Here is a 20,378-nt window from a genome sequence, read left to right as displayed (position 1 = left end):
ATATTTTATTAAAATGGTAGCTATACTTTTATATTTGCTTATGATAGTCAAAATTCCCATAAAAAATATGAAATTGCCAATATTTATCCTTTAATTATATACACATGGAATAATTACGCTTGTTTGACTTTAGTTCCCATCTTAAAGGAATTGAGTAAAAAATGACGTAGACTCTTTTTTTTCAACTAATTGATATATGTGGGAATATAAAGTCTGCATGATTATTCCAGGTCTCTAAAATTCCAGATTTATAGGTGGTGCACAATCTATAAATGCTGCCACTTTGAATCACTATCTTGGGGAAGCACGGACCCATAGGCAGCTGGTTTTTTATTTAGATACATAACTTGTTCAAACTTGCACCAGTTATAAATAAATCGAAAAACTGACCCAAATATTTGGAAAAGTCTGGAAGCCCTCCTTGAAATATGCGTCAGGAGTAACAATATGACAAATACTCGAACTCTGGCATTCAGTAAGACGTTTGTTCTCAAGGATAAGAGGAAATGCGAGGCCTTTAAAGGAAGTTCTTATTCCACGACATGGTGCTCGTAATGGTTGAATTTAAAGGACACGTTATGTCTCCTCATGTGCTCCCCCAAGGCATCAAGGTCAACACTCATGCCTTCATGAACGTGTTACGGGGAAAATGAAACCCTTAATCGACAATCGACCGAGTTATTGAGGGTATTTCAAACATCACGACTAATAACGGATAGGGTGGGACTGATTCTATATTTCATATCAAGGACCTATACAATCCCTATAAATTATAAATTTATTAATGGTAAAAACTTTAAAACCTTCCATTTATAGAATTATTCAAATTGAGGTTAGAAACAAACGGACTATCAGCTTACCTGACAAGAGTAAAGTATTCTAAGGAAGAAATTTCTTGGGTTTGATCTACAAAGAGTTTATAAGATTTGTATTCCTGACAAATTTCTTCAAATTTTGGAGACTTTCTTATGAAATCATGTATTTTAGCTTTGGATGTACCATTGATAAGAAATTCAAATCTATCAGCTGCAAAAAATGTGAAATCAAATCAAATATTAGACATAATAATAGAATGAGTAGCCAAAGTATTCCAATAATGAACTGACTATTTTCCCTTGTATGGCCTCACCTCCCCCAAGAAAAAAAACTTTGTCATATATATAAAATTCCTCTTTATTTCGAAAATTCAAAGGTATTAGCGAGCTAGGATAACTATATTTTGTATATTTGTAAACCATAGAACTATTTTTGATATAAGAAATAATAATGGTGTCGTATTAACGAAATATGCAGGTGTTACAAGAACACTAATTCTGTTTGTTTTTGTTATTGGTCACTTATATACCTGTATCATAATTTATGTTATTTTTCAATATATGATAAGAGTTGAATTAAAAAACAAAAAACGCATTGATTGCTATGTTGAAATTAATCAACTTTGTTTGTATAATTGAGAACTTGAAAATCGAAAGTACTCATCAGTCATCACAAAATATGAAGAAAAAAAATTACTATTATTATTTTTCTTTCATTTTTGAGGTCAGAACACATCATATGAGCTGACAGAGGTATTGAGTAGTGACGTGTGAGTGTGCTCATGAAAAACGAAGCGATCCACTGGGGATTAATGGGGGGTTATTTTCTGTATTATTGAAGTACAATTTGTCTTTAAGTTGACTTATGATTACTTGGGGCTATGCCTAGTACAACGGTTAGTAATAAATAAAAGTACAATAAAAACTGAATACATTATGTTTAACACTTCTGAAATAAAACAATTTTAAAGTTTGATGTATATTTGTCATTGTGACGGGTTATTTATTTTCCAATAAATTCATTCCTTGTAGATTCGTTGCCTATCAAATTCGTCCCCAAACATTTTATTCAGACTTTTGAAGGGGGATATTTAGTAACGTCATAGAGTTGATGTTTCTATACAATACCATTGCCAATTCAAAATGGGAATAGTTTAATTGAAAACGGAATTCTCCAATTCAAAATGAGAATAGTCCAATTCAAAATGGGAATATTCTAATTCAAAACTGATTATATGTATATTATAATCATTTATATACTCTAATACTAATATATACAGGGTTCGGACGCAAACCATGGACTGTTAATAAATGCTATTTATGTAATTAAAATAGATAAGTTTTGTGATTTTCCCCTGAATATTTCGAATCTCTGTCCTTTCTGCATAAGTAAACAATAATTATCATTTTTCAAGTATTTCATCATGATTGAGCAAGAAGCAAAAGGAAGAGTATCTCAGGTCTTGTCGACGCGAAAACTGAGGTGCAGAGATTACGGACATTGTGAAGTGCTCCAAGAGCCTCATTTTCAAGGTGGCCAAGATGAAAAACGATGGAATAGACCTTTCAAGGAAAGAAGGAAATGGGGGACACAACTTGAAAAGGGATTCTGAGGGTACCTGAATAAGACGATCAAGAAGGCCCCCACAAAATCCATGAATCGCCTCTCTAACGAGCTTGACGTGGATGAGGGGACAATGAGGAGGGCTGTGAAGGAGGACTTCATAGACAAGGATCCCACACCACCTGTTGACCAACACCCTGAAGGAAAGGAGACTGCAGAGGTACAAGAAAGTTCGTGCGTCTATGAAGCCAAATGTATCTACAATAAAAAAATTATCTGACTAGAAGATTTTCCCGTGGACCGGGTCTACCACCGTCAGAAAGACTGTTGGCTTGGGGGATCACCAGAGGAGGTCAAGGGGGTGTTCTGTAAAAAACATCCGGTTAAACAATGGTTCTGGGGTTCGTGGCGTCCGACGGGAAGAAGATACCTCCCTTCTTATTAAAGGTTGGGGAGAAAATCGGCCAGGAGGCCTACTACAAGGTGCTAGGGTTCACCATACTACTATGACACAAGGCCACCTACCCAGAAGACAGCTTTTTGTAGACCTGAGATGGTCCACCCTCACACACATCGGTCAAATGCCAGAAGTTCTGCACCGACAACATGTCTGATTTTTGGCTCAAGGACATGTGGCCATCATCTTCGTCGGATTTGAACCCGTTGGACTTTGTTGCGTGGGAAACTTTGAAGAAGGAGACTAATCGTACATCTCACCCCAACGTGGGCTCTCTGAAGGCCGCCATCGTGAAGGAGTGGAGCAACTTGTCTGAGAAGTTCATCATCTACTCCTGCAAGACTTTCCACCGCTGTGTGGAGGCTGTGATTGCTGCTGAGGGTAGTCATATTGAGTGTACATGTTCACAAAGGTCGTGTCGCAAAGTTTTGGTCATAAAAAAATTCAAAATTATTTATCAAAAAATAGAATTATTGACATTTTTCTAAAATCAGTCATTACTCCCCGATTTGCTAACGAACCCTGTAAAATAAATTAAATCATATTATTGAATAAATTTACTTTTAAAGTCCTATTTATATTCCCATGACTTTGATTTTAAACTTTTATATACATAAATATTCTATTACTTTCAACAATACAAATATTCAAGTATATATAACTATGTTGACTACCCTTAATACAAGTTTGAAGATTCTCATTTTGAATTTGACTATTCCATTTTGAACTGATCAATTCCCATATTGAATTGGAATATTCCATTTTTTATTAGACTAATCCATTTTGAATTTGACTATTCCATTTTGAACTGATCAATCCATTTTGAATTGGAATATTCCATTTTTTATTAAACTAATCCATTTTGAATTTGACTATTCCATTTTGAACTGATCAATTCCCAAATTGAATTGGAATATTCCATTTTTTATTAGACTAATCCATTTTGAATTGGAATATACCCATTTTGAATTTGATCATTTCTTTTGAATTAGACTGTGCCTATTTTGAATTTGACTATTCTCATGTTGAATTGGAAATTGTATAGTTAGTAGTTTTTGTGTAGGGATGTAGAGAGAGTCCCAGCATCATCCTATGAATGACAATGATTTTTTTTCGATTCAATCCAGAGTATAACTTGAAGCAGGTGAGAGTAAGTGATCCTAGGAAAGGGAGTTAGGGGCCTGAGCAAATTTGCTTATAGTTTACTTAGGCTTGAATTTTAAAAGGAGGAAAGGAAGAGAAAAGGGGATGATGAAATTGAGGATTGCGGATTGATGACAAAGAGTAGGAGCGAGTTGTGATAAAGGACCATGAAGATGAGGAGTAATGGCTTACTTCTATTTCCCAAGGTATGAATAATATCTACGGATCGGAATTCCACACCTACTCTCTATTAAAGATTTATAATGGCGTCTTTTATAATTCATAAACCATTCATATCCGTCTCCCATCCCTTCCTAGTTGATATTTATATCCAGTGCCGACTGCCTAGACCTCCCCTACATCCCTACATAAAAACTACTAATTGGGTGCTGTGCCCAAGTCACTCCCATATTTGGCAGTCTTTGCTCCCATTTTTATGGAAAAGAAGGAGTGGCTCAGTGGAGATGCTTACATGGAACTTATGGATAAGAAAGTGCTACCTTGTACCAAAGAAAAGTTAATGAACAACTTTGTTTTCATTCAAGACGGAGCTCCGTGTCATTGGCGGCTAAGACCCATGCCTTCCTGAGATACAACTTTCTGTCCTTTTTGGGAACTCAATATATGGCCGCCTCCCTCTCCAGATGCGAACGCCTTGGATACTCTATCTAGGCACACCGGGAGAAGAATGTGTGCGCTACTCATCACAGGAGGGTACAGTCTCTAAGGGATTCCATCCAGAAGGAGTCGACCAAGCTCGAGTCTCACTACATAGTTAAGGTGTCCATGGGATACCTCATATTGATTCAACTATTACAGCTGAGGACCTACATATACAATAAAATTTGTGCCGAGCACTATTTTTAGATCAAAATAAATTTCTTCACGAAAACCTCATATTAAATTATAAGCTTGAAAAATTGAAAAAATGAAATATGTATTACTTGATAAGATCCATCCTGTATATATGTATATGTATATAAAGAAGGATTTATGACACAGTTGGAAAATGGTGAATAATATACCTAATAGACTATCATTTATCTATAATTACATGTTCTTGACCATATTCTAAGCATGGAACATGCTCACATTTTTTGCCTTCCATTTATTTGATCAACCAAAGTTTATTTTTCTATTAGTTGGGTAGTTTTGAAAAGAAAATGAGAAATGAATTAATACAATCTTGTGATGCATGTCTTAAGAAACTTTATTTTTGAATTAGTATTCTGCTAATGTATAATACGAGTACTAGCGTTAGTACCCGGCATTACCCAGAGTTATTACGCGTCGACAACAATCCAAATTTTGATTTGATAATATAGAAGATAACACCCTAAAAAACCCTTGGTGTTACCCGCCTTTTTTCATGAGCAAACTCAATATTTCGACATTTTCTCCTTTCAAAAATAAAAATCAAGTTGATTTGATGAGTATTAAATTGATTTTTGGGTTAATTATGTAATTTGTTGTATTTGAATAATGTTTTTACGGTTCCCCAAGAAGATAAGAAATCAATTGTAATTTCATTTAATGATTTACATCTTGGAAATGTATTATTATATTGTATTAGTGATGGTAGGGTTTGAACGCTGATTATTATATTTTTGTTTAGCAATGTTAAAATCATAACACTATCTTGTGGCTACCAATGTTTTATTAGTTGCTTCATTTTTAGCAACTTTTCCCATTAATAACAGAAAACGATTTATTGATCGTTTAATGAAGTTTAAGGAAAAATTTATATCTTAAGTTTTTTTTCTAATGCATCATGAAAAGTAATAGTGTCAGGGATACAACTAAAGAATGAATGTGTATGATTACGCTGATGTTTGTACAACAATAACTTTTTTTTGTATGGAGGTCATAAATTGCATCATAATATAAGAATACAATATTTTGAGGTTCAAAGTTGATATATTTATTAGAGAAGATTAACAAACTTGCAATTTATCTTGATGAAGCTTCATGAACCGGGTTTGTGAATAATAAAAAATTTACAACTAGATTGAATACTATTTGATACCAATGATAAATACGAGCATTTGAATTATATGAAAGTATTAATGCTTATAAATGATGAAATGCACCGTTGGACAGCAAAATATGGATTCTAAATTAATGTTAATTTTTTAAATAATATAGGGAGGTTTAGTATTTATTTCTTCAAATTTTCGGAATCAACCATCCTTTGTGCATTAGGCTGAAATGGAGGTAGCGAGGGTGATGAAAAGAGATTTGACCTCTTTCCTCGCCAGAGTGGAACTCAATTAACTTTGCTCTGTGAGCACTTAGAATGGAGAAACCAACAAAACTACACACCCAAATGCAGGCTTGTAAAAGTGCTGCTATTTTGGTGTTCCAATCAGAGTCACGTTCAATTTTTTCCCCCATCCTTGTGTTGACGCATTAAATGATATTTAAAAAATTGAAAAAAATATATAAACTTTGATTTTTCCAATATTTTTCAAGTACATATTATTGGAATGAAACGCTAAAATCTCATTTTTAACGTTTATTTCTCATCGTTCAAATTTATTTCCATTCCATTAATTAAATACACGTTCCATAGAATGCCATTCAATTTTGTGTTCCGTTCAAAAGCCTGGCCGAATATGATTATACTAATGGCCGCTATAGTGACTGCGTGGACAACTTTCTCAAAAATGTCAAAAAATCTCATCAGCACAGATCCCCAACAAAAATCTGCGGATGTCCCTGGTGACTTCATCATTAAATAACTTGCCCCTCCTTCCCAATTGAAAATAATTGATACAACTCGACAATAGTAAAGTATATTTTTAATAGACAGTAATATTTTAGTGTTTCAAGAGGGACATTACATAGTTCATTATCTATTTTTACTATTTTTTATGAAAAAATATATTTATTCTAATTAAACTTAGTTATTTAGCCCCAAAAAATAGCGTACATCAACAAAGGCTGACATTACATATAAAACAGTATATAATAAAAATGATGCAAAACTTACACAATAAACGATGGTGAGTCTCTGGCTCCTTCATCCAATTATTTATTGCATTCTTTAAAGATTTAACCTCCTCGGAAATAAAATCATCATTGAGGCCCACTTGTACAAATTGACTTGCACCTTCAGAATACCAGGAATCAATAGTTGGAACTTCACGTAGTAGTTTATTCATCTATTATAAATTTAAAAGATATTTAGGATGATATAAATATATATGCAGATACATTAATTACCGGGGGTCAATTGAAATCGGAACTCTTACTTATTCAATAATTTATTAAAGTTTAGTGATTGAAACTAATTAATAGTTTGATATATTAAAGTATTAACCATTATTTACAAAAAAAATATATATATATATATCTTTGGTTCAAGACGAGAAAATGACTTTTGAACGAGATTGCACGAATTTTAATTCGTGCAATCCAAGTAGTTGTTGTACTTCTCCAGGACCACTGTCTACCCCACCAGGAGGTCAAAAACGTTATATATGAAGAAGAGTTCTTTCAAAAAGGCCAAACTGGACCCGGAGGAGTTAAAGAAAAGAGCTCAGGCCAATCCACTCAAGGCCATTAGGGAGCATCCAAGAGATGTCGGGGTTTCACACCAGACTGTACATAAAGCTATCAAAAACAGGTTGGGAACAACCTTGTGAGAGTGGATAGACCACTTTGGACACCAGCTTTGGAAGAACCCCATCTCCTCCGTTGCAAGACTCTTTCGAAAGAGTTTAGAATGAGTTCTTTTGAATTCTTTTTTGACACTGTTGCCCCTCGCCCTATAGCCCTGATGCCAACACTCTCGACTACACAATTTGGGTGCATATTACGTGGAAGGCCTGCAGTATCCGTCATCCAAACACCGAGACCTTTAAAGCTACTTTTAGCCCGCATAGGGACTCCATGACAGAGGACTACATCAATAGCGTGTGCCAGGCCTTCTGCCTCCGCTTGGAAGCCATCATTGCTCCTACGGGTGGCTTCATTAATGATTAAGAGAGCTCAGACTCACATTCATTAATAGCATTAATTTTGTTGAAATTCTATAGTTAATTAATAAATTATAGCTTTTTGAATTTAAAATTCAAATTGTTCAGATTTTAATAGACCACTCGATATTACAGTAGTTGTAGGGAGTCTAATTTTAGGGTTAATAATTTTACTTTTTTTAAATACATATTAGCCGCTTTTATATGTTTTGATGTTATAGGTTCACACCTTACTTTATATCTTTACAGTTATATCTCAGCTATACGACGGATTCGTAAATTACTTCATTTTTTTTTCTCAAATGGTGAAATTTGAGCAAGCTTTCTACGAAAGAAAAAGTCAACTGCTTAAGGGACTGATTTTTCCCGTAAGAGCGTGCCAAAGTAACAGGGAAAATAAATTGTAGACCCTGTATATATTTAAATGTGATTCATGCTACAAAACTATGAAATAGTTATTTTCATTCATGTTATACAAACTTTAAAAGATAAAAGTTTATCCATTCGCAAAGAACTACAATTATTATTAAATAGTTAATGCATTTCATTATGAGTTGGCTTGAGCCGCTATTAAAAATGTTGTCACATTAAACTATAAAGATAATTTTTTTTTTGTAGAATAGAAGAAGTTGAATCCATCTTTGTGATCGAATATGTTAAAACTACAATGTAACTGGTCAAGTCCTGATCAACAATCATACATATTGAGGTCGTCTCTGACTCTATGATTATCAAAATGTGCTTGTAGTCTAGTAAGTAATTACATAAAATTTAAATAAATATATTTAATTTTTTTTCGTGACAAAGTGACCGTTGGTGGATTGTAATTTGTAATATTAGCCTGAATAAAATCCTAACTTTTACACATCATATAAATATGACATTTACATCTTGACAATTTGTACAAGTTGTAGCTTTTGTTCACAAATATTACAACTTTCAAATAAAAATGATGAAGAGTTAGCGTAATTGAATATATATAGTGGATAAAATCAAGAACATATAAATATTAGGGGACTCAATTGGTGCAAAATGTTGATATCTGGGGTCCAATTATCACAGGCTAAACAGTATGAAGGTTTTTACCAAGTCAATTTGCTCAATTTTTTGCCACTCAGAAAAAGAAAAAGGGACATGCTCTATTACCAATGTGACGTCAATTCATAGCCTCTATTGATACGTAATATAAGGTGACAAATTTGTAAGGAAAGAAATAAGTTCAGAAATTAAATATGGAAAAACGGTTGTTGCGTTTTCTATTTCTTCATTAAATAATAGGCCGTTGATGTATTAAATTATCCTTCTAAACTAAACATTCTCACATATATTTAGTGTAAATCTAGTATGAGCGTTGTTGACTTATCTTAGTTTGTAAACAAAGCAATAAGGATCTCTTTGGTAAATATAATACAACTCCCTGAATTCTATGGACATGGGCAGTGTTTACTTTCAGTCCTTCATGGACACTGGGGATTAAGGTAGAGTTATATGTTTTTTATTCGAAAATTAAACTGAACATGGATAACAGTTTTGGAAAGAAAAAAAAACTCTATTCGTATTCTCGCACGTGTTAAGATCATATTTTATAACACTCTACAGAGTAAGGACTCAAAATTAAGAATATTTTGAGACCATCTAGCCTCAGTTCTTAAGGTCTGACTATTTTTTACTTGTCTCTGTTCAAAAAAGCTGACAAAAAGCTATAATTTGAGGTTTGTTTTGTCTTTGTGCGATCAAAAATGTTCAAGCAACAAGGAAAACGGTAGAGAGTGTGTGATAACTTCTGCGCAAAAGTTGATGTTCAATAAGAAGATCTTCACAGTTGACGCAGCTCTGCAAAGGAGAAATGATCGCTTCTTGGCTGAATCAAGAGCTCAGGCCGAGGGAACCTTCGGAACCAAGCTTCAAGTTCAGATCATTTTCCTTGGCGTCGTGGTGTCCAACGGCAGCAAGATGCCAACGGAAAAGTCAACATGGACGTCTACTACAAGATCATTAAGTACAATGTCTTGTCATGATTGAATAACATTTTCACCAGGGACAACTATGTGTTTACCTAAGACAGCGCCCGCACAAAAGTTTAGTAAGGTGCAACATTTATGCAGGGAGAACATGGCCACCTTGTGGTCAGCAAACTTCTTGTCTTCTTCCTGACCCGACGTGCGTCTTAGAGGGCAAGACAAACCAGACTTATCATGCATGCGTAGATGCCCTGAACGCCATGAAGACAGGAGTACAACAACTTGTCCTCAGTTCTCTCGTAGCCAGCTGTGCTACTGTTGTCACCGTATTGAAGCCATTATTCAGAATGGAGGGAACATATTAAATAAAAAGTGTTTAAAATTATTGAATTACCAACTTTTTATTTTAAAATTTGCCATAAAAATGGCACAAAATAAAATATATAGAAGTGAAAACTGTTTTTAAGATTTTCTAATTTTTGAGTCCTCCCCATGTAAATAATATAAGTTTCAAATGCCCAAAGTAATGATATTTTTCGTAAATTATAATAGACATAGATATGGTTAGAACATCAAGTAATAGTTGGAAACTAACATGCACTAATTAAATACATGTTTTAATATTAACATTAAACAAACAACATATATTTTTTGTGGAAAAAAGTTAATTATTCCAAAATAAACATATTATGTTATACTGTTATTTGATGACCTAATGTTTGAAAGATCCATAGATAGCCAACTTACCTCGTAAATAACTGACACAAGCATATTTATAACTTCGTTTACACTTGGTTGAAAGGAAATCCCATTTTCGGATAGGACAAGCTCCATTTCTATACGCGGTATTTTACGTCGATCCCGGAATATGGAGACATATTTTGAAATGTTTTTCATAAGAAGCCCACGAAGCTGGAAATAGTATTTAATATAAATATAACTATACATATATATAGGACGTGCTACCAGTTACTACTTACTTGTATAGAGAGTAAAGAAGAAGCACAATTATGAAATCGAGTTTGTCTCTCCCCTCGCATCTTTTGAAAGTCTGCAAATACCTTTAATATTTGGGGGTACCAATCGTTGATAATAAGCTCCTCATTCTTTTCACTCTCACTGATAATATTACCACAGAAGGAATCCAAATCAAGTGATTTCCCTCTAAAGTATGAACAATATATATTTAAAATAAAAATATTTAACATGCCAGGTGCAGTGAAGAAAAAGTTACAATTACTAAGAATGAATTTGGCAGAGTAGGCTCATTTATATAGCTAGCTATAACTTTGAGAGCGAGGAGAGGGTTGGAGCATGACACATGGTACTATTTATTAACGTTTACTTTTTATAATAAGCTTGCTTATTATTGAATGATTTTGGAGGATATAATAAGGTGTGTTTTTGCTGTAGAACTGAGAATTATACAATATTAGACTTTTTAGATCAAAAAACTCATTTATTGGGAATTGAATATCATATAATTACATATCAATCTAAAATTGAAAGTCATATTTATTAAACAAGTACGTATAAAACCGATAAACTGACAGTGGGATGATATAGGTTAAATAAACATAAAACAAAGTTTCACAGCCGATTATTTATAATAACCAAAGAGGGGATTTATGTAAATAACTAAACTTATTTTGGCGAGTAAAAAAGGAAATTCGTCAAAACTTCTTTTTTTTTTCCGAGCCAATGTATGAATGTAGATCTTACAAGGTGGATTTCCTTTCTTTGTGTAACATAGAATTCATGTTTTCACACAGGCAACACTATTTATATGTATGTTGATAGTTGTGTGTATATGGATGAAAAGCGTTTGTATAATGTGTGTTTTAAAAAAAGAAACCAAAATCAACATAGTAACTCTGAGAATTTGAAAAATAAATGAAGGAGATCCCCTTTGACATGGAAAAAGGGAGATAATGAAATAAATTTAGATATTGTTAAGAATTGCACCGATGTGGATCCCTAACTTAACGCCGAGTCCAACAAAGGTATAAATATCTACACATAGAGTTGTACAGAATATGATCAGTCTCTATGCTAAAAAATATACCGAAAAGTAACAAGATAAATCTGACAATTCGAAGAATATTCTTTCAGAGAGCAGCTTAGCAGAGTGAGAGACAGTAAAGAAACTTGAGTACCTTGCCTTCTCTAGCAAGTACATTAGCAGGAATTTCTCTGATGTCCATCTCAACTCTACTCTTAGAATATCCTGAACATGGTTTATTTTAATTTTATAAAGCGGTTATCTCTATTATATGATCCTTGATAGGAGAAAATCTAAATTTAAAGTGTAAACACGCGTGTTCTGATCATTAATGACACTGAGTATCACTGATAAGCATTTTGGGAGTTAAAAATGTTAGTACCGGTTGGAATCAGAGTATAATTGAGGATCAAAAACAGAGTCACCAAAGTCACGCCATAATACGGAGTTGGAAATCCCTATGGAAACTTTTTTTTTTACATAGGGAGGAACATCGTTAAAGACAAGAAAACAAAAATCAACATGGTAACACTGTCAATTTGAAGAATTTTTTATAAGATCAGCTACAAGGCACTGTGACGAGAGGGGAAGAGGAGAAGGAAATAAACAAGGACATAAGCAAGAAGGACTCCAATGTCGATTCTCAATTCTACTCAGAGTTTACCAAGGACTTACTATTATAACTATGAAACAAATCCTTAATGTTACTCTCCGTCTTTTATGAGCACACACGAATGTTCCATCAGGTTTTCAATATAATTCAATCTATTTCACTACTCAAGAAATTAAATGATATTGAGAACTGCTAAAAAAAAGAAAATTCATTCTTTTAGGATTATCCAAACCAAAAAAAGTGGGCAGCAATAAGATTCACACGATTGACATCACTAGGTGTGCAATTTTCGAGACGGCAAAGTTTTCAAAACGATATTGTATTTATTTCATTTGGATTCAAAAAAAAATTGCGTCTACATGAAAAGGAAATCCCTTAATCTGAGCAATTTAAGAATGTTGCTGCATTTAATAGGAATCTTATTATTAGTTATTACAGAAAGGAAAAACAATTTTGTATGAACGATTTTTCAATAATTATTTTAACAAATATGAGTTCTAAGCTGACGAGTTTGTTAGGGAGAAAAAAGTATAAGACCAAGTAACGATAATAGTTTGTATTTGTTCGAGCGTTTCTTTAGAAACCCCAAAATACACAGACATCCAAATAGAGCTCGCAGAATATCACTAATATTTATGACATAACAGACGAAGACACTTTATCATTTTCTACATGACTAAGCATTTTTTTCTTTTTTTTCTAACTTTAATAATTATGTTAAAAGGGTAAATTCACAAACTGAACAAACGTGTTCCCTAAACACATCGATGCAATAGTTATTTTAGTTCAATAAGTTTTCAAATATCAGGCAGTTGTTTCATATCTGGGACGGTGCTGAACGTTTCTATATAGAAGCTTATCCGTTAGAATCGCTAGTAGTTATGTAACATATATAATTATGACATTCCGGTGTATTTTTTACCTTACGCATTTTCTTTTCTATTTATGGAATTGTTAATCTAAAGAGTGATCTCTTCATCAGTTGTTGTCATGAATGTGTAACTCTTAAGTATGGATTTTCCTTTACTACTAGATTTTACTATCGTCCAAACCTGATAGAATATTCGTGTGTGTTCATTAAAGACGGAAAGTAATCCTTAGGTTTGTTACGAAGTTATAATTGTAAGTCCTTGTTGGACTCAGAGTAGAATTGAGGATCGACATCAGTGTAATTCTTTCCAAGGTCAGTCCTTATTTCCTCCCCCTGCTGCCTTGACATGGTTGATTCTAGCTGATCTAATTAAATTTAATGACACGTAAGCTGCTCTCCTCAAAAACATTATTCAAATTGACAAGGTTACTATGTAAATTCTTAACATGCTCAAAATACCTACAATTTTCATTATTAAATATACATCTGCCTATAAGTGGGCGGTGCTTCTATTTGTGTTCTTATGGCTAAAGTGTGTATGTGTATAAAGAATATGCGTAAGTATGCGTTAGCTCTTTCTGCTTTTTTGTTCATTATTTAATAATGTATCGTATATGTGGTAACATCTGCCTCTAAAAGAAGAATTCTAGCATATCCTTGCTATAAATTGATTTAAAAATGGATAATAAAACAAAAATAAAGATAAATTTTCACTGCTCTAAAACTATTTTAAATGTAGAAGATTCTTCTCTTTATAGCAGTAACTCATTTTCACCCTCCAAAATCATAAAATGGACACCTGATGTTAGCATAGTTCTTCATGCAAGTGTACCATATGTCTCTTTCTCTCGCCTTTTTGTACAAAAAGGCATTTTTAATTATTATACTCTAACTAGTGATTGTTCTAGGTAACTAAAAATATCATACGATGTAAAATAGTTTAACAATCTGCAAATCAAGTTAAATTAAAAAATATGTGGACTACGAATGTCTTCATTTAATGTACAAACAAACAAAAAATACTCGAGAATAACCGAATTAGTATAATTTCATAAAAATCAAAAAGTTATCAGACTGGTCTCGGACTTCAGACCAAAACCCAACATCAGTAACTACTATTGAGGCCGTTTCTACTTTTTATCAATTGTAATTCTTAAAATTACATTTTTCTCCAAATTTTTAATTATTATTTATAATATAAAAGAATTGGAATCTGACATTATTTTAAAAACGTCTATCACTCGTAATAATAACTGCTAAGGGGATTGTTTTGAATATCACATGTACATAATATATATTAAATTATAGATGAAGTAAAAAGTACTGAGTATTTTATCACTTTATTTTGAAAATAAAACTATCAAACTTTCAATTATCCGACATAGATCAAATATGATCCGTTTTGTTAGATAACTTCCGTCTATTTTGAAGGCAATTTCATTGTTCTGCGATTGAAGAATTTTTGGTATAATATTCGTAAAAAAGTTGACCACTTCATAGTCACAAGCCTCTTTTGAGGTCTGTTTTGTACCATCAAGATTTTTTTATGCAAATACTTCAATCAGTGGTAATGGATTGGTCCCAGGTCTGGATTATACGGCAGATATCGATGTTAGCAGCTCATAGTGGAGTATTCCTTTCCAATCTCATCAAACACAGAGCATTACCTTGTTGGACGTTAATCGGATCTAGGCGATCTTTTAACTGCTTTACCGTGCTTCGACCATGATTTGTTTTGGCTGTTGTTCTCGTAAGTCACCCATTTTCCATCCCTAGGTACAATAAATTTCGAAAATGGATCGATTTCGTTACCACTCGGCTAACATAGCCTTCCATATGTATTCGGAAACTACTAATTCCTAGACCTCCCCACATCTTCGGAGAAATTATTCTTTTCATCGAGATGTTACCTTTCGTGGACTATTGCTCCATATATATTGACGATTTATGGGTTATTTGTGATTATGCTAGTAGGTCTGTCACTGTGCCGAAGGATGATAAAACTCAATGGAGTTCTATAAATGAGGCTATTGTCAACATAGTATGTATTTCGATTGATTATAACAGAAGTATCGTCTGAGTAGACATATTAGGAAATACCATCCTTAGTTGGCTTTTTTTGTATAATTTTTTATAATTTATTTGATTGAGATGAGGATCTATTGTAATTATGAATAGCAAAGCCGCTATAGGATCCCTTTGTTTACTCTTTTTGTTCAAAATTGAGGGCAATAAGAGTGCAGTCGTTAGATTTTTCGATCAGTGTTTGTAAAATAGTGTTGACGTCTTCCATCCTTCATCTTTTGTAAAGCCTCCCAGAGACTTTCTAATAATATTTGGACGGGTTGAGTTCAGCCTTTCGGCGACCAGATGAGAGAATATTCTATGAATTGTGCATTGTAGGGTGATTGGTCTTTCGACGTATCGATGGTCTTTGTCCCTTTCTGGATTAGTTATGAGTAGGCCGTCACTCACAAATGGAGGAAAGAATCCTTCTAATTGTATATTTTCAAAGAAAATATTTAATAAATTTCAACCCCCCAAAAAAAAAAAAAAAAAAAAAAAAAAAAACAGGTGAGTTGTTCTTTTTAGTACAAGTTTTGGTTGAAAAAATAACCTCTTTTTCATTAAAATGTTGATTGGTCATCAATACTGAGTCAAGAATATAAGGCTGAGTATCAGAATTGACAAAACTGCAAAATCTCCACTATCCAAAAATTATTTCCCCCGAGAGTAATCTCTGCATTCATAGAGTTTTTCGTGGTAGTCGGTAACAATAATGTGAGTGACTTTCTTGTTATTCATTATTGTTATCAAGTAAGCACCCCCACTGGGATTGTGGGTTCGCCACTGTCTTAAGTAGAGGGTTGTTGTTCTTCCTACATTGGTCAATTTTAGCTCTGATATGTGCTTCTGTATTTTTTACATATAATTTTGGAGATCATATTTCTGAAAATTAATTGTTGGGGGGCAAGCAGAGTTAAAATTGAGTTTTTCTTTTGAGTGGCTTTGGTACATGTCAAGGACTTACCAATTATTATCCAAGCTTTTTCCATGTTTTCTAATTCCTTTTGAAATCTACATACTCCGAATCTTAGTGTTGAAAATTAAATAATGCAGTTTTTCTTTGCATACACTTGTCTTTCAGAATTATACTATTCAGCATCCATCATTTATTGTGGCTCCTGTAATTCGTAGTTGAAATTTTATAAAATTTGTTTTTTAATAAGAGATGAAGTTTGGAAGCATATCAATCTTCGATGCTTTGCATAGGCAATTCTACATAGGCAAATGCCCATCCTTAATGTCACAATTTAATTTTTCTTTGTTCTGGTTGAGAATGAATGATCCTTCTTATTTAAAAAATCTGCATAGTCGATAATCTTCTTTGCGATATCAAAGCCCTGAGTGCTGCGCACACCTTATGGTGTTAAACGCTCAACTAACTAATTTATCTTTAATTATCCGTATTGTGTTTAGAGCTTCAATTCTTTGATTTTTAATTCACGTCTCATTTAGTCTCTAGGAGCCTTTAATTCTCATTTTTACCAAAGTGTCACAACTTCTCATTGACGGAATAAGAGTCTTATATACCCGCTCCAGATCTGGAGCCCTATTATTTACGTCGACTCTATCGTGAGTATAAAAACTTGCGTGATCAAAGGAGTGTTTAGGATTTACACAAAATATTTATCCTTCTTTGAACCCAAAGACAACTGTAGTATTAACGACATTACCAAAATGGAGATAATCCTGTCCAAATGAACAAATATTATCATCTGTTAATACAAGGACAAAAGTGTCCTATTTAAAATCGAAGCTTAGATTGATATTTTCTAACGCATCTTTCATCATTTTTTTTTTTTTTTTTTTTTGCGTCTTGCTGCAATACATGCTAGCTCAGCTTTTTAGGAATGGGATCCAATGAATCCTTGTTCGAGATGACCACATCAGGACTAGATATAATAATAAGATAGAAACGAAAAAAGATTTTATATACATATTAAGGTAATTTTTTTGTTTGATAAGGAAGAGGACCACGTTTTCAAACATAAAAAAGAAAAAAACACTAAAATGAACACAGAAACTACACAATTTCACAGATATAATGTTTGTCGTCAGAAACAATCTAAAAAGAACCTATTATTTATGATTTATGCTATATTGGAGATACGTGCACCCAAAAACAATTTGATCCAAAAGTTTATTTTGTGCCATTTCGTGCGGCACCCATACATAAAGCTTCTTCCTAATATCATCCATATGCAAATGGTTCCAAACGATTTTCTGGATAGTATTCAGTTCCTGGGTAATAGAAAAAGGTCTCACATGCCGGTCCAAGTTGACCATTCCATTATTTTATCGATATTTTCGATGATTTTCCTACGAGAGTTTATTACCAGAACACAATCGTTGGAACCACTGCTTTGCTGTTACATTTGCTACTGTATTTGGTCCAAAAACAGTACAATTATTTTTTTTTGCCCACTTGTTCCTTTTTTTGACCTTTTTCGAAGTGGTACTGAAGAATGTATGGAATTTCATTTATTTACTTCCATTTTGGGACCCTGTAATACACACCTGGCTTCTACAATCACAAAACATTAATGAATTACTTTTTTTAATCTTTATGCATTCTATAATGGTTCTAAAGCTCACTAACGACATCTAGCGAAACACGATCAGAACTTCTTACTTAACCTTTTTTTACTATTATTATTATTTAAAAAATTATCTTTGCACGGTTGATTGACTTACCCAAAACTTTCGAAATCCGCAAGAGTTAAGTCGTTGAAAAAATGCTTACAAATATCCAAAGTTGTTCTAAGACAAGGGTGAAGAATATGAAGATTCAAAAGTATTTTTTGTCGATTTCTAATAAAATCTTTAAAAAATATACTTTTTGACTCTGTGAGATCTTTTGAATAATTTGCTTCGCCATTCTTACCCTCACTGTTGAATAGTATTAAACAAATGAGGTAGATTAGTCATGTAACAAAGAAATCTAACTAACAAAGCTAACCTATTGTCCGTATTCATTTGATCTGATTCTTCTGGGAATGAGAGTGTCATTTGAAGCGTTCCTCTTTGAAGGCAGTTCTTGAAATCTTTTTTAACTTCTTCAAGAAGATTTTCAATGCTCAATGGATGCTTGGAAGCCAGTGGAACTAACTAATAATAGAAAAGAAAAATTAAGATTAATAATGAACAGTCAAATTACATTCAATTATTTAATAAAAAAATAAAAATTGAAAAGGAATTGTTTGGTGTTTATAAGTGTTCTCCGTCATTCATGAGTACACTTGCTTGTTCTTACATTCTACTTATAGGTTCCGTCTTAAACAATGAAATAATAACGTTAAAGGCTTTGGAAAATAAAAATAAACTGTTCAGAATGGCAACTAGAATAAGTTGTTCCCGCTGAGTCAGACATACTTTATAAATATAGGCCTATCATATTTATCATTCTTGTACACAAAATACACAATTATAATATTATTTCGCAAGGCTTTACATGTTAAAAATCTACAAACTTCAAAATCTTTCCCTTCAAAATGTAAAGGTTTCATGATTTAAATTGTCTCTTATTTGTAAGAGTGAAAATTTTGAAACTACAAAAATAAATAACATGGTGTTTTCTCTATTCCAAACAATAAACATTTTAAATAACAGAACCTCTTTCTTTTGACATGGATATTGCTTGAGGTTTGAAGATATTAATAAACAAAGCTCTTTATAATAAATTTCATACATATGATAAATGTCATGCCCACCTATACCTAATTTATTTAAAAGTGATAAGTGTAGGGTTTTTTTCCGACATAGAGTAGAATTGAGGATAGATAGTAATTTCCTTATCCAGTGATCAAAATAGGACAGGTCTGGCACCCGAACCCGAAATCATGGTACAGTATCAGTAAACTTGCGCTATCTGAAAAGACCCAAGACCCCCACCGGTTCGAGTGCTCGGATATTAAAAAGCTTATATAAATGTTTAACCCTTCGATAGTGAACTGGAATTTATAAAATTGATTCCAATCTGAAAAAAAAAATTTATAAGGTGAACTTATTGGTATGCTTCAGAAACACCCCTAAAAATGCAATTTCTTAAAATAATACGTAAATTTTGCAATTTTTAATCAAGGTATGGTGAATTTGATTCATTTTTTGACTTTTAAGTCGTTTTTTTTATCTTTCTATTTCCCTTTTTACAATTTAAAGTACACATCTTGGTAATAATAAAATGTCAGCTGATATTCAATACATCATTCTCGATTTTATCAAAATTCATCACTATCAATTTTTATTAATATAGAATTTTTAAATAAAAAAAATTGCAATGTTTTATCTATGATTATTCCAAATAATTCCTTGTTGATACAGCAAACTGAAGTTATTAAGATACTTTAAAAAATTATAATTCATTTGCTATTTGGTGAAACATTTTACCCACTTCACTAACTACGTATAAAAAAATGTTCACTTATGGAGAGTGAACAATTAATTCCAGTTAGAATAAAAATATATATATTCTTCGGCACTAGAAAAACTGCCGGAGGTAAAATTGCACTGCAGAAAATTGTCATGGAGGAAAATTGCCAGTTATGAAAATTTCCTATATTTTGTTCAAACTTCGTGATGAATAATAACACATAATAAATTTGATTAATATTATTTATGAAAAATATCTCAAAATATTTGTTTGGTTCATCCCACAAGGAAGTACCTTCAAATGTGAGAAATGTTTTTGCAATACAATTTCCTTGTAATTTTCAAATTTCAATCCAATCATCCATGAAATTGATCGAAAGGATTGGTAAGGAGGACGAGGGGGGAGGGGATAAATAGCTGAATACTTAGATTGCTAAAAACTACCGCTAATACGTCCAAGGAACCCTTCTAATACCAAAAAATGTATCCAACCCCTCAAGTTGCAAGGGGTACTTGTAGGTAACCCTGAATTCTTTAAAA

General features: G+C 32.8%; 1 protein-coding gene across 1 annotated transcript in view; it reads right to left on the bottom strand.

Annotated features, from left to right (window-relative positions):
• The window catches only part of LOC139905811 (dynein axonemal heavy chain 12-like), a 61,351-nt gene that overhangs the window by 3,791 nt on the left and 37,182 nt on the right, over window positions 1-20,378 (bottom strand). Inside the window, exons 3-8 of the mRNA XM_071889534.1 lie at window positions 18,430-18,578; window positions 18,165-18,359; window positions 10,901-11,084; window positions 10,668-10,832; window positions 6,972-7,143; window positions 861-1,026 (exon numbers count right to left, since the gene is read on the bottom strand). Of these exons, the coding sequence (XP_071745635.1) occupies window positions 861-1,026; window positions 6,972-7,143; window positions 10,668-10,832; window positions 10,901-11,084; window positions 18,165-18,359; window positions 18,430-18,578 (1,031 nt within the window). The remainder of the gene's footprint in view (window positions 1-860; window positions 1,027-6,971; window positions 7,144-10,667; window positions 10,833-10,900; window positions 11,085-18,164; window positions 18,360-18,429; window positions 18,579-20,378) is intronic.

This window comes from Lepeophtheirus salmonis, chromosome 6, assembly GCF_016086655.4.
Source record: "Lepeophtheirus salmonis chromosome 6, UVic_Lsal_1.4, whole genome shotgun sequence".
Taxonomy (NCBI): domain Eukaryota; kingdom Metazoa; phylum Arthropoda; class Copepoda; order Siphonostomatoida; family Caligidae; genus Lepeophtheirus; species Lepeophtheirus salmonis.
Note: the sequence above shows the minus strand (reverse complement) of the source record. Positions and strands in the feature narration are given on the sequence as shown.